The sequence below is a fragment of the Nomascus leucogenys genome, chromosome 25, assembly GCF_006542625.1.
Source record: "Nomascus leucogenys isolate Asia chromosome 25, Asia_NLE_v1, whole genome shotgun sequence".
Taxonomy (NCBI): Eukaryota; Metazoa; Chordata; class Mammalia; order Primates; family Hylobatidae; genus Nomascus; species Nomascus leucogenys.
The window spans coordinates 17,338,723-17,353,673 of NC_044405.1; the positions used below are offsets into that span (position 1 = coordinate 17,338,723).

The following is a 14,951-nucleotide window of genomic DNA, read 5'->3' on the forward strand; positions in this document are numbered from 1 at the left end:
CTCTAGATCACGGTTCAGGACTGCTGTTGTGACCAGTTTGGGTCCACCTGTGAAACAGTATTTATTCTGCAGTAATGGTGTTATGTCTATCCCATTGTTATAAGTTTCTTTCTAGTGTTAAATAGAAGTGTCAAGGGGTGGTTGGGTTTCCCATCTCTCAATGGCCACTCGTGCCTTTCACCTGTATCCTTTCCTGTTCTGTTAAAATTCTGAACCCCTAACTTCTCCTTCCTCCTTCTGCACAAAACACGTAGATCCAAAGGATCTGATATTCTCCATTTAAAAAACAATTGCAGTCTTGATTGTTTTAAAACTCACCATCTTATGATGTTGACTTGGAAAAGAGAGTTTATGGTCGCATTTCCAATATGGCTTCTTTCTGCAATTACTGTCAAGAAATGTTTGTTGCATTCAAGTTGGGGCTGTGATTTGTTTTGTGAGTTGTGGTTTTGAGCCCATTCAAAAGCTTTTTAAATATATAGAGGTTGTTACTTGATTGGACTGAATCATCAGGTGTGTTTGAAAAGTTCTCTCAAGCTTTAGCTGGTTCACATTTCAGTAAACAGTTTGTATTAAGGTTTGGTTTCAGATCCAGTAAATCAGTACAATTTGTTCTTTTGTTTGGTTCACAATTCAAGTTCCTGGCCTTGGTTTGGCTTTGATGAGCATTTAATTGGCTCCTTAGAATAAACTCAGCTTCACTAAGATAAGGCTTTTGACCAAAGAAGAAAGCAATTATTTAACTGCAACTTATGATACTTATGATAGTTAAAATATGGCATTTTATTTTACTACTGTTATGCATTTTTCTTCTGAGTTTAAAAGCATGCATGAAGCTGACGCTGAATTTATCTTGCCAAGTGGAATCTAAGTGGAGACACGTTCTTGTATGCAATTATCTAATTCAGCCCATACTGTCACCTCAAGGGAGGGGAGAATCTCTGGAGGCTTGAAAGCAAAGGAGGCATTAAGTCCTTGGGAAGATGAGTTACAGCTCTGTCATTATAAAAGAAATATTTCTGCACTGAGAGTCATAACTCTTGGAGTTAGAAAATGTGCAAAATGTCAAACCAGTTGTCATATTTAAGTTTTAGAGCTTTCAGAAATGTTGAAAGTGTGGCAGAGCATTCCGAGGTGTGCCCATTCATTCATTCATTCCGTATTTCATACTCATTAGCTTATTCCATGAATATGTATTGTGCACCAATTATGTGCTAGGTGTGTTCTAGATTAAGGAAGACAGAGAACAAACTAGTCTGTACCCTTATAAAGCTTATATATCAGCAGGGGAGGCTAAAAATAAATAAATGGGTAATAAACGTGTGGTATTTGGTATGTTAAGTGCTCTAAAGAAAATAAAATAAATTGGGACAAGGGTACAGAGAGTAAAAAGGTTTGTTTTTTTTTTTAACAAATAAGATTATTTTAAAAACTTTTCATTGTGACATAATTGTAGATGCACACACAATTGCTAGAAATAATACAAAGAGATCCAAATAGCCTTCATCCAGTGTATTAGTCCGTTCTCATGCTGCTAATAAAGACTTACCTGAGACTGGGTAATCTATAAAGAAAATAGGTTTAATTGACTCACAGTTCCACATGGCTGGGGAGGCCTCACAATCATGGTGGAAGATGAAGGAAGAGCAAAGGAACATCTTAGATGGTGGCAGGCAAGAGAGCTTGTGCAGGGGAAATCCTATTTATAAAACCATCTGATCTCGTGAGACTTATTCACTACCATGAGAACAGCAATGAACTGCCCCCATGATTCAGTTATCTCCACCTGGCCCCACCCTTGACATGTGGGGATTATTACAATTCAAGGTGAGATTTGGGTCAAGGCACAGCCAAACCATATCACCCAGTTTCCCCCAATAGTAATATATTGTATAACTGTGGTATAATATCACCACTGGGAAATTAACATTGATAAAACACATTGACCTTGTTCAGATTTCACAAGTTTTATGTACACTCATGTGTGTTGGTGTATATTAGTTCTATGGAGTTTTATCACATGAGTAATTTGTGTGACAGCCACCACAGTCAAGATGCAAGACAGTTCCCTCACAAGGATCCCTCGTGCTGCTCCTCTGTAGCCACAGTTACCTCCCTTCCTCCTGCTCTCCCTAAGCCCTGTCAGCCACTACCCTGTATCATCTATAATTTTGTCATTTCGAAAATGCTATATGTAAATCACTTTTTTTCCCCACTCAGCATAATTCCCTTGAGATAATCTGAGCTGTTTCTTTTTATTGGTGAGTAGTATCTCCTGGTGTGGGTATACCGCAGTTTGTTTCACCATTCACCCACTGAAGGACCGTTGAGTTGTTTCCAGTTTGGGGCTATTATGAATAAAGATGCTGTGAACATTCATGTTTAAGTTTTTCTGAGAATATGGTTTCATTTCTCTGGGACAGATGCCTAAGAGTGAAACTGCTGGGTTGGGTAGTAAGCACGTATTTAGTTTTGTAAGAAACTGCCAAGCCTCTTGTTCAGAGTGGCTGGACCATTTTGCATTCCCACTAGCAATATGTGCATAATCTCTGCATCCTTGCCAGCATTTGATGCTATTATTATTTTTTATTTTAGTTATTCTGATAGGGGTCTAATAATATCTCATTGCAGTACAAATAAGATGTGATGTTTCCAAATAAATGCAGGCTTTCAAAGCAGTCTCTGTAGGGGTTATATAGTCATAAATATTGCCATCTCTCAGAGTGATTCCAAAGTTTCTTTGAGGGTTCAGAGCCTGTTTTATTCAAGTGACCCATAACCAAGGACAAAAGGAGGATGAATGTACCCCCACAGTTGGGAAAGGCAGATAGTGCTGTCTTTGAACCTGATGAGAGCCTGAGGAGCTGGAGAACTGCTGATCTGCTGCCATTTCATTGTATTAGTCAGAATAGACCAGGTTATGCTGCAGTAACAATCAGCCCCCAAGTCTTAGTGGCTCAGGACCACAAAGGTTTATTTCTCAGTCATGCTGCATCTCAATTGAGAGTTGGTTCAAACAGTGAAACGTTCTGCCTAGCCAAGGGCCCAAGGCTGATGGAGCAGCCACCACTTCCAACATTTCTGGTTCATGCAGAGGGAGAAAGGGAAAGAGAAAGAGAAGCTCTTTCATCAGCAATTAAATCTTCCACCAATCTTCCAGTTGTAAGTGGAAGCTTTCTAAAACATGGCACGTGGCTTCACCCAACTAAAGAGAATGGGGCAGTGCAACCTTACCACGCGCGTTGAAAGTGAAAAGCCAGAAATATTTGTTGATTAGCATTAGCATGAGCCCCACACAGCTGTGGGAAAAGGAGCAGACAAGTGCAGGTAGGTTAATAACACAAGAAAATCAATCTCATTGCTTCAGAACCATACCTTGTTTTTACTTTCAATAATATTACACAGTCTTAGCAGGCTGGGCTCTAAGTGTTTTTTGTGAAAATTAAATTTAACCTTAAAGAAGCAAGAGTTGCAGTTCTGAAGATGTTAAAAAATGGTCCAAAGTTAGTCCCAAAGAAGACATATTAAAAATGTTCCCGGCAATTTCAGCATCACTGGAATTGCTGTCCAACCTCACATAGCTCCTGCTTTGAGCGGACAGCTTTGCCTTGGCCTTAAGCTCTGTGTGTGCTTGTTAAAGATCTTCACATTCCTACAGGACTTTGTTGTCTTAACTTGTCAAGCATGAATCGCATTTCTATATCTGATTTTCTAATTAAGAAATCTGATGCTCTCCCCATCTCCTCCTTTTTAAAATAACTATTGTGATATAGAAATATCTTTTTTCAACTAGGATTGAAATCCTTTGAGCCAGGTGTCAAGTGAGCTGTTTGCACGTGATAGACACTCAGGGAATCTAGGTTGCTGACTCTGGTGTTAATGTGTCTATGTGACCTGGAAAGGTGGCCCATAGATTATTTTGATGACTCAGGATTGGGAATTGTCCTGACCCAGCAGGGCCCAGAGCACTGCACCAGCTGCTGAGGCAGCCCAGGGCATATTACCTTGTTCATAGAGTGAATGTCTTCAGGTTTGAGGATCAGCTGCTGCCCTTCTGACAGCCTCCCATTTTTTCAATCCTTTGCACCCCACTAAGTTTATCTCCTCTCCCTTCCAACCAGCCTGGCCCTGCTTATATCCAAAAATACTAGTTTACCAGTAACATGAGTAGCTGCCATTTATTGAATAATCCTTTGTAGATGTTTTCCATGTGGTGTTGTTTTTATACAATCCTGCAAGGTAAGTCCCTGTTTACCAGTGAGGAAATTGAGTCTTAGAGAGATTAAGTCTGCTTGACTGAAAACCTAGATTTTCCTACCATGCTGTGTTATTTCACTCTTCTCTGATTTTATTTAGTATAAGACGCACCCCCCCCCCACAAAAAGTTGGAGGTATTATCTATTGTCTCTATGACCTTATGTTTTGAGTAATGTCAATCCAAATAGAAAATATGCCAGTTTTCTGTCTAACTAATGCACATCTTTATTAATTGGATGACTCTGTCATTCATATTTGTTTCTGTTTTTGTCTAAGACAAGGTTTCACTGTGTCATCCTGGCTGGAGTGCAGTGGCACAATCATGGCTCACTGCAGCCTCAGCCTCCGAAACCAAGCAGTCTTCCTGCCTTAGCCTCCCAAGTAGCTGGGACTGCAGGTGCAAGCCACCATGCCAAGCTAATTTTTTTTGCCGGGGGCGGGGTGCGGTGTATTTTTTATAGAGAGAGGGTCTCCCTATGTTGCTCAGGCTGGTCTTGAACTCCTGGGCTCAAGCAATCCTCCTGCGTCGGACTCTCAAACTGCTGGGGTTACAGGCATGAGCTACTGCACCTGGCCCTGTCACTCATATATGTAATGATCATATCTATTAATTCTTCTGCTCTTTTTAAAGATTAAGTTGGAAGAATTTTTACCAAACTTGAGTTGAAAACAGCATTATTGCCCTTGTGAATCCACAGAACACACTTCCAAAGAACTGCCCTTCATTCATCTCTGTCATGCCGTTTGCAAACTTAAGCTTCGAGGGCCTTTCTAAGTCTCTCTTCTACACACTTTCTTTTTGCTTGTTGGCACTTGTATGTCACAGAGTAGCAAATGCCTTTTATGGCTGAGCAATTTTTCAGACTGCTTACCTTTTCATCACTACACCTCAATGCTAGCATTTGTAATACATTCCAAGCAGTCACTTCAGGTTATGATGGTTTTGTGCCGTGAATTCTCCAAAGTCAAACTGGAGGAGAAGTGTTAGCTTTTATGAGGGTTGAGTCAGTGCTAATTACGATGTCCAAGAAGGCATGATGATCAGATTATCAAATAATTCTTTAGCTTGGGAAGTGATGAAGAGGGAGCTTCAAGCAGGGAGGGGTCTCTATTTGCATCTATCAGGCTACACTAATGTGAAAAGTCTGATGACAGACCTGCAGCCCTTTCACTTGGTACAGTGTTCAGATGCTCACACAAGCCAGTCCAGACTTTGGAAAGCTGATGGCTCATGAAAGAAAGTGGGGTTTGCGATGGAGGAAGGTGTGCTGTGTGTTACGTTGAGCAGGGTAGTACTATTTTTCCAGGCGTAAGTGGAGAACCTAAGTGTTATGTCAGAGGGGTGGAGGGTGGCGTGTGGCCCGTGGCCATGCCTGGCATGGCTTTCCAGGATGGTGAGGAATATTTTAATCTATTTTGCTTATAAGGCATAGGGGTTTTCAGGACCCTAAAACAAACTTCGAAGAGCTCTAAGGATATTCTCAAAGTCCTTTTGGGATAGTAATGCAATGTCTGTGACGTCCAAAGGAAGAAAATTCGTCAGTGGAGATTTGAACTAAAATTACTGTGCTCATCAGCAGTTTTTGAAGATGCAGAGCGCTCGGTTATGAAAATAGAACAAAAATGCACATCCAGTTTGTCCTTAGCACTTCTGGTTCATCATACTTTGAAAAAGCCTGGCCTGTTGCCCAAGTCCTTTGAGGGTAAGCAACAGCAATGTCTCAGAAAACATTAACTCAACAGCCCACCCGCTCCGACTCATTACGCCCTCATCTTTTTTATCTGACCAATAGATGCCCCCAGTTAAGATCTAAATGACTCTTCCAATGCAGGGGTGTTAAGGGAAGGGAGATAGACATTCTGAAAAGCAGAGATCTGTTTGATTTTTGGGTTATTATAGAACATGGATGGAGCTGGAGGCCATCATCCTTAGCAAACTAACACAGGAACAGAAAACCAAATACCGTATGTTCTCACTTATAAGTGGGAGCTAAGTAATGAGAACTCATGGACACAAAGAGGGAAACAATAGGCACTGGGGTCTACTTGAGGGTGGAGAGTGGAAGGAGAGAGAGGTGCAGAAAAAATAACTATTGGGTACTAGGATTAGTATCTGGGTGATGAAATAATCGTACAACAAACTCCCATGACATGAGTTTACCTATATAACAAACCTGCACATGTACCCCCAAACCTAAAGTAAAAGTTAAAAAAAAAATTTTTTTTTAAAAGTATGTTGTTGGAAAGTTTTAGCTGAGTATCCAGCGATAACACTTACAGTGGTAAATGTACCTCATGGCCTCCACACATGCATTTCTACCCACCCCACTGTTCTTTTTTTTTTTTTTTAAATTTTGAGACAGATTCTCTCTCTGTTACCCAGGCTGGAGTGCAGTGGTGTGATCTCAGCTTACTGCAACCTCTGCCTCCTGAGTTCAAGCAATTCTACCACTTCAGCCTCCCGAGTAGCTGGGATTACAGGCATGCACCACCACGCCCAGCTAATTTTTGTATTTTTAGTAGAGACGGGGTTTCGCCATGTTGGTCAGGCTGGTCTTGAACTCCTGACCTCAGGTGATCCACGCACCTCGGCCTCCCAAAGTGCTGGGATTACAGTTGTGAGCCACCGCTCCTGGCAATATTTCCTTTTTTCAAAATTCCAGTACGTATTTCAGGAACAGGTGGTGTTTGGTTACATGGATAAGTTCCTTAGTGGTGATTTCTGAGATTTTGGTGCATCCGTCGCCTGTGCAGTGTACACTGTACCCAGTGTGTAGTCTATTATCCCTCGCCCCCCTCCTGCCCTCCCCTCCAAGTCCCCAAAGTCCATTGTATCATTCTTATGCCTTTGCACCTTCATAGCTTAGCTCCCACTTACAAGTGAGAATACACAATGTTTGGTTTTTCCATTCCTGGGTTACTTCACTTAGAATAATGGTCTCCAACTCCATCCAGGTTGCTGCAAATGCCATTACTTTGTTCCTTTTTATGACTGAGTAGTATTCCTTGGTGTTTATGTATATGACATATGTATATATATGTCACATTTTCTTTATCCACTTGTTAAGTGTTGGGCATTTGGGCTGGTTCCTTATTTTTGCAATTGTGAATTGTGCTGCTATAAACATGTGTGCAAGTGTCTTTTTCATGTAATGACCTATTTTCCTTTGGGTAGATACCCAGTAGAGACTACCTACTATTGAAAGAGAGATGACCTGGTAACCTCTTCAACAGTATGGGAACCCACCCTGGTGGTGGGTTGACCATGGAGGTTGACCTGGCTGCATGACCTAGCAAAGATTGTTTCTCTTGAGTTGATTCTGGCATCACAACTGGCCCCTTTTTTGATGGCCTCATTTTCACCCTGCAGCAAATGAGTTGACAAAAGGCTCAGCATTTCCTCAAGAACAATGTTAAAATGACAACTTAAAGCTTTTGAGAAAGTAAGACATTTTATGACTTCTCCTTGCAAAGAAGATTACCTTAGAAAACTGAAAAAATAACTTTGAAGAGAAGGATAGAAAAATTGGGGGACCAAGCACATTATTATTTTCTGGGATCTATTATTTGGTATGTTGGAAATCAAGTACAAAGCTACATCAAGGAATTCTTTATATTGCAAAAACATTACAGCAATACTTTGTAAAATAAGGGCTATAGCATAAGAAAATATCACAGTCCCACAACTCAAGCAAGACAGACCGTCTGCATTTTGAAGTCATCCCTGACGTTCTTTGCCCATCTGTGGGTATGCTGTATATTCTCCTGCTGAACAATTTTGTAGCCTTAGAAGAGCCTTCATGGGCTGGGTGTGGTGGCTCACACACTTAATCCGAACACTTTGGGAGGCTGAGGCAGGAGGATCGCTTGAGCTCAGGGGTTTAAGACCAGCCTGGGCAACATGGCAAAACCCCATCTCTACCAAAAAAATAAAAAAATTATCCAGGCGTGATGGTGCATGCCTGTAGTCTCACCTACTTGGAAGGCTGAGGTGGGAGGGTCACCTGAGCCAGAGAGATCAAGGCAGCAGTAAGCCATGGTGGTGCCACTGCACTCCAGCCTGGGCGACAGTGTGAGACTCTGTCTCCAAAATATAAAAAATAATGAATAAAATAAATACAAAATAAAAGGCTTCATGTGCATTATAAACGCATTTTTACCTCTCATACAGTTGTTTCCATTGTTATAATCTTAAAGGATGCAAATATTCTGCTTAGAGATGAATTAGCTTCTTATCTCCAGTGCTTGAATGGACAACAAGTGCTCTGTAAATATTTGAAATGAAAGGAAACCCAGGGCATTTAAAGCATTATTTTTGGCCAGGTGCGGTGGCTCACACCTATAATCCCAGCACTTTGGGAGGCCAAAGCAGGGAGGTGGGCGGCCGTGCAGAAAGGCTTTAAAGGAAAGGATCAGAAAGCAGGACCTCTCTGGCCCCTTGAGACTCTGAGTGTCCTGTGGTCCCCACTTGGGAGGTCTAACTTAGGATGCCTGTACACTTCTGGCTTCTCCCTGAGTGCTCAAAAACCTACCTTGCGAGCAGGCATTTTCTGTTTATTTTCTTTCGTTCCTACAAGCCTGTCAATAGAACATCTCTTTGGCTCACCTATAAGCAACAAGAAAAGACCACAGTTTTTCTTGGGAAACACAGGGAATGGGGAGACCCAAACTGGTTCTTGCTTTATCATGTACCAGTTGCTCCCCTTGGACAGGGAAATTAAATTCTTTGGATATGTGGTGTGTCTTTTTTAAAGAGGGAGAGGGGGAAATGGGATTTTCCACACCCCTCCAGTCTGAAGGGAGGTGGGGCTGAAACCAAGCTCCACGAATCATTGAATCAGCACCCTGCCCAGAGACCCAGAGAACAGATCACCCCAGCAGTGGCTCGGGATGGGCAGGCGAGGTGGCGAGTCCCCTGTGATGGCGGCTTTCATTGGTGTCTGCGTTCAGCCTGTAACATGCGTGCGTTCTTTCCCGAATGTCTCCCAGGTGCCATCAGTTTCCTGCGCTCTCTCCTGGAACCGGATCCTGTGAAGAGGCCAAATATTCAGCAGGCACTGGCGAATCGCTGGCTTAATGAGAATTACACGGGCAAAGTGCCCTGTAATGTCACCTATCCCAACAGGTAATTTCGTGCACCCAGAGGGACTCCTCGGGAGAGATGCGGCCTGTCCTGCGAGCCCTGAGCAGTTCCGGACGGAAAGCTGCCCGTGATTGAAGGAAAAGCCGCACTCTCTCTTGGCTATCTCCCCTTCCCCCTAACACCCACACCCACACATCCACAAGAGGAAGCGTAGACAGGGCCACCGTGTGCTGTTATGCCGTGTGCCCTGCAGGGGCACCTGGAGGAGAGGTGAGTGGAGGCTGATATCCAGGCTTTGAGGGTCTGTATCTTCCCAGGGGGTGCCTCTTTCTAGTTCACACTAAGGGACCTTTGAGACTAGCTGTGGCCTGAGTGTGTGTGTGTGTGTGAGAGTGTCTATGTCTGCTTGGGTCTCCCATATGCACGGGTGTTGTGTCTGTGTGTGTGTATGTGTTGTGTGTCTTTCTGTGTGTAAATTTCTGTGTGTGTCTGGGTGTGTGTGTGCGTGTGTGTGTGTGTCTTTGTTTTGTTTTTTTGATACATAGTCTGGCTCTGTCACCTAGGCTGGAGTGCAGTGGCGTAATCTCAGCTCACTGCAACCTCTGCCTCCTGGGTTCAAGCAATTCTTATGCCTCAGCCTCCCAAGTAGCTGGGATTACAGGCACGTGCCACCACACCAGGCTAATTTTGTATTTTTAGTAGACGGGGTTTCACCATATTGCCCAGGCTGGTCTTGAACTCCTGACTTCAAGTGATCCGCCTGCCTCGGCCTCCCAAAGTGCTGGGATTTCACGTGTGAGCCAACATGCCCGGCCGGTCTTTGTGTGAGTGTGCTTGTGTGTGTGAGATCAGCTCACAAGCCCACTTGCCAACATCAGAGAGAAACATGGGATCGCCCCGCCCTTTCCAAACCACCCTTAGATGCCTTCTTCTGCCTTGTTCTTGATGTTTATTTCAGTCCTAAGACCCCTGCCTTAAAATGTGGGAGGCGGGAAGGAAAGGCATAGGAGTCATTTGCTGTAGGCCGGGTGTCCCTGTGGACTTTCCGTGAAGGCTTCACTTTATCAGTTTCCATGAAGCGGGTTCTTTAAGCAAAGCTTGCAGACAGGAACCCACAGCATAGGAGCACTGATGGGCTCCCTGTGGCAGCCCACGCTTCTCCATGTTGGTGCACTAACTACAGATTCAAAAACATTTCTCTTTTTTCTTTTTTTTTGAGACAGAACCTCACTCTGTCACCCAGTCTAGAGTGTAGTAGCATGATCGTGGCTCGCTACAGCCTCCACCTCCTGAGCTCAAGTGATTCTCCCACCTCAGCCTCCTGAGTAGCTGCGATCACAGGTGTGAGCCACCATGTCAGGCAAATTTTTCTATTTTTCTTCAGAGATAGGGTTTTGCCATGTTACCCAGGCTGATCTCAAACTCCTGGGCTCAAGCGATCCTCCTGCCTCTCAAGGTGCTGAGATTACAGGCTTGAGCCACCGCGCCCGGTCAAAAACATTTCCTTGTGTATTTTTTTCTACTCATTTGTCCTATTTCTAACTAACCTGAGCAAGGGAATGAGGACCCTTATTTTGGCTGTTTTCGAGCAAACAAGGAGACCACATGGGTTCAGTACCTTCCGAAACTGGGACCCACTTTCCTTCTTCCTTCAGACCTAGGGTGGCTTGCACATTTGACCGGGCTTGGATGAAGACAAGAGAACTGCTTACCCAGAGGGGCAGATGGGAGACTGAAAGGGCAGAGAAAGGGGTGTCTTGTGTGGTCATAGGTTCAATGCCTCTAGAAACACCCACCAAGTCTTATGAAAGCAGAAGTGCTGAGTCCTTCAAAGAAGATGGCCAGGGAGGGCTCTGCTTGGGATGGAAGCTCTAGAAAAACTTTAAAGGGGCGTGGGAGTCTGCATCCACACTTCAGTGCCGAATTTACACTCACTGTGCCCAGAGAGGAGGTGGTTTCACTCCGTTGCCGTCTAGAATTCTAGCATTTGGCTCATGGGAGGTAATTTAAACAAAGTCTAGGTGACTTAGGTTACCAAGGGAACCTGGAAATAGATTGCTGTTTTCCAATAACAGCTCGATGTGGGCCAGGATCTGAAACAGACACCAGAAATACTACTCCAAAGCGAGGCAGGGAGCAAAGCTGAAAGGACCTTACCTCATTATCCATACTCTTGATGGAGAGCAGCACACAGGTATGCTTTCTGTTAAAGGAGGGGGCCTCGCTGGTGGCCACATGAGTCATTAAGCTCATGTAATCACCGCCTAAATGAGCATAATCAATCCACTCAATGCGGCAGCTGTTGAAGGAAGTGGAGTTGGTGTTAGAAAGACGGTATTTCCCCTCCTTGTTGGCTGCATCTTCATTCACAAAGAATTACGAGGTGACATCTCATTTTGTAGCTTTCTCATAGTTTGCAGACAGGCTTTGATAGATTAAAACTTAAATTCAAACTCCTATCCTGTTGTTGCCAGATGAACGTAATGGTTTTTGCATTTGGACTTGGTCAGAAGCATAATGGCTGCACATGAAACTGGTTAAGTGGATTGTAAAACTGGCTGAGATCTCACATGCTAAGGAAAACAGCACTCAGTGTCTTCTGTGTAAGGCCCATTGCTGGTTTTATACTAGAGGCAAATCAGTGTTTGGTTTTTAAGTAGTGGAACCAGAATTATTCTTCTTTATTTTTATTTATTTATTTTTTTTGAGACAGAGTCTTGATCTGTCACCCAGGCTGGAGTGTAGTGGTGCAATCTCGGCTCACTGCAATCTCTGCCTCCCGGGATCAAGCGGTTCTCCTTCCTCAGCCTCCTGAGTAGCTGGGATTAGTGCCACCAGGCCTGGCTAATTTTTGTATTTTTAGTAGAGACGGGGTTTCACCATGTTGCCCAGGCTGGTCATAAACTCCTGGCCTCAAGTGATCCGCCTGCTGCAGCCTCCCAAAGTGCTGGGATTACAGGCATGAGCCACCACCGTGTCTGGCCTGGAACCAGAATTCTAAGCTGTTGGGGGAGGTACATGTTATTTACAGTGTTGATTTTGAAAAACATTTATCTTTAAGACAAAAAATGTATTTTTTAAATTTATTTTTTCTGGTTTTACTGGCATGTAAAGGGAGTGAGAACATACAAGCAGAGAAAGGGATATTTTCTTTTTTCTTTTTTTTTTTTTTTTTTTGAGACGGAGTCTCGCTCTGTCACCCAGGCTGGAGTGCAGTGGCGCAATCTCGACTCGCTGCAAGCTCCGCCTCCCGGGTTCACACCATTCTCCTGCCTCAGCCTCTCTGAGTAGCTGGGACTACAGGCGCCCACCACCACGCCCGGCTAATTTTTTGTATTTTTTAGTAGAGACGGGGTTTCACCGTGGTCTCAATCTCCTGACCTCGTGATCCGCCCGCCTCGGCCTCCCAAAGTGTGGGATATTTTCTTTATAAAGTATGTTTTATAGTTTCCCAACATACCTAGCCCCAGATGTATTTTAAATGTTGTCAATATTTTCCTTTTGAGAAAGTAAGGAAAATAAAGGTCTCGTATTTTACATTACTCTTCTATAAAGCCTTCTCCTATGAAGTCATTTCAGCCTCCAAGTTGATCTCTAAAAGCAAAGAGGGTAATGTCTTTGGAAGTAAATTTTTTATAAATAAATGTTTGTGTCAGTCAGTCAACAGATGTTTGCTAGGTGCCCAGCTCCTGTCCTGATCCAGGTGCAGCCTTTTTTTTTTTTGAGACAGGTCTTCCTTCGTAGCCCAGACTGGAGTCCTGTGGTGCAATCACAGCTCACTGTGACCTAGAACTCCTGGGCTCGAGTGACCCTCATGCCTCAGCTTCTATAGTAGAGGGACAACAGGCATGTGCTACCATCCCCAGCTAAGTGTTTCTGTTTTTGTTGTAGAGATGGGGCTTTTGCTCTGTTGCCCAGACTGGTCTTAAACTCTTGGCCCCAAGCAATCTCCGTGCCTCAGTCTCCTAAAGTGTTGGGTTTCAGACATTTGTACAGAGCCAGCCTTGCTGCCTCTTTCTGTCTCCCTGCAGGGCCTGGACAGTCTCTCCACCCCTCCAGTTAGCTTTTGAGCAGGTGGGAAGGGAGGAGGTCGCAGGCAATACGGGACAGAATTAGACCAAATTAGATCCATGGTATCAAAATGGATTGCATGTGAATTTGCTCAATTCAGATTATATCTAGTATTCTGGAACATTGTACCATTCTCTGTGTCATCCAAACATGCAGCCATATACAGATTTGATAAGTGATACTGGAGAGCACCAGGTTTATGCATTGTTTATGGGAAAATGTTTAAACTATTCCTCTCAGTCCAGAGTCAGTTGACCATTTACATTTTGGCAGAGCTCGTTTTTGAAGATACTGGACATAAAAGGCAGAGATGGGGTGTCTACCCCTGTGCACACCCCTCCTTTCCACGCTGCTGACCTTTCTTCCAGAACACCCCATGCCCTCTGGGGGTGCCCTGCTCTTGGGATTCCCAGGTATTTCCAGACCACTGTTCCCTCTGCATTGTTTTGGTAGACCTCAAGTAGTTACTTTAAAAAACAAACATGTTATTAATATACTTTTTAAACCAGTAATCGTGCCAGTCCCTCTCCCATGTGTTATCTGGAATGTGTAATTTTGGGACAAACAGGAATGAGGAAGGCTGATCTCATTGTTTGTTGGGTGTGTTTTCATTTGTTTGCTTTTTGGGACAGCACTTAGGCAAAAGTAGTGGAGGGAGAACTGATGTAGGTTACACCGACCGGTGGCAGGCAACGGTCAGGAGACCTCGTTCTGCTCTCGGTGCCCCTGCCAACCGGCCGTGTGAACTGGGCAAGTTCTCTTCTTACAGGAGAACTTGCAAAGTCTCCTCTTCTTTATAATTGTGGGGCTACCTCTCTGGGCATTGTGGTTCTGAGGTTCCGTCCAAAATGTCTTCAGACCCCTTGACATGGAGGCTAGTGGCTCTCCAGCCAGATAAGCTTGCCTTCTGCTCCGATTGCCCTCTTTGTATCACTCTTTTTATTTATTTATTTATTTATTTATTTATTTATTTATTATGCTTTTATTATACTTTTTTATTTTTTTATTATACTTTTAAGTTCTAGGGTACATGTGCACAACGTGCAGGTTTGTTACATATATATACATGTGCCATGTTGGTTTTCTGCACCCATTAACTCATCATTTACATTAGGTATATCTCCTAATGCTATCTCTCCCCCTTCCCCACCACAGGCCCTGGTGTGTGATGTTCCCAACCCTGTGTCCAAGTGTTCTCATTGTTCAATTCCCACCATGAGTGGGAACATGCGATGTTTGGTTTTCTGTCCTTGCGATAGTTTGCTCAGAATGCATCATTCTTTGTATCACTCTTAAGGGATTTAGAATGTTCTTTTGACACAGCCCCACTACCAACACACACTCCCTTAGAGCCCTCCCCCTGATTTCTTGGTCCCCGTAGCCATTGGATGATGGTGATGGTGGTGGTGATGATGATGATAATGATGATGATGGATGTGTCTGTTTATTTGGGAAGCAGTGAGCATCTGGACACTGAACCCGGCTGCCAGTTCTTAATTCTAGGGCTGTCACTTCCTGCCTGTGTGACCCTGGGCAAGGT

At 43.8% G+C, this 14,951-nt stretch overlaps 1 protein-coding gene across 2 annotated transcripts in view; it reads left to right on the forward strand.

Annotated features, from left to right (window-relative positions):
• Nucleotides 1-14,951, forward strand: part of HUNK (hormonally up-regulated Neu-associated kinase) — a 134,546-nt gene that overhangs the window by 91,330 nt on the left and 28,265 nt on the right. For both annotated transcript variants that reach the window (XM_030806251.1, XM_003263855.4), the window contains one exon: nt 9,247-9,382. In XM_030806251.1, the coding sequence (XP_030662111.1) occupies nt 9,247-9,382 (136 nt within the window). The remainder of the gene's footprint in view (nt 1-9,246; nt 9,383-14,951) is intronic.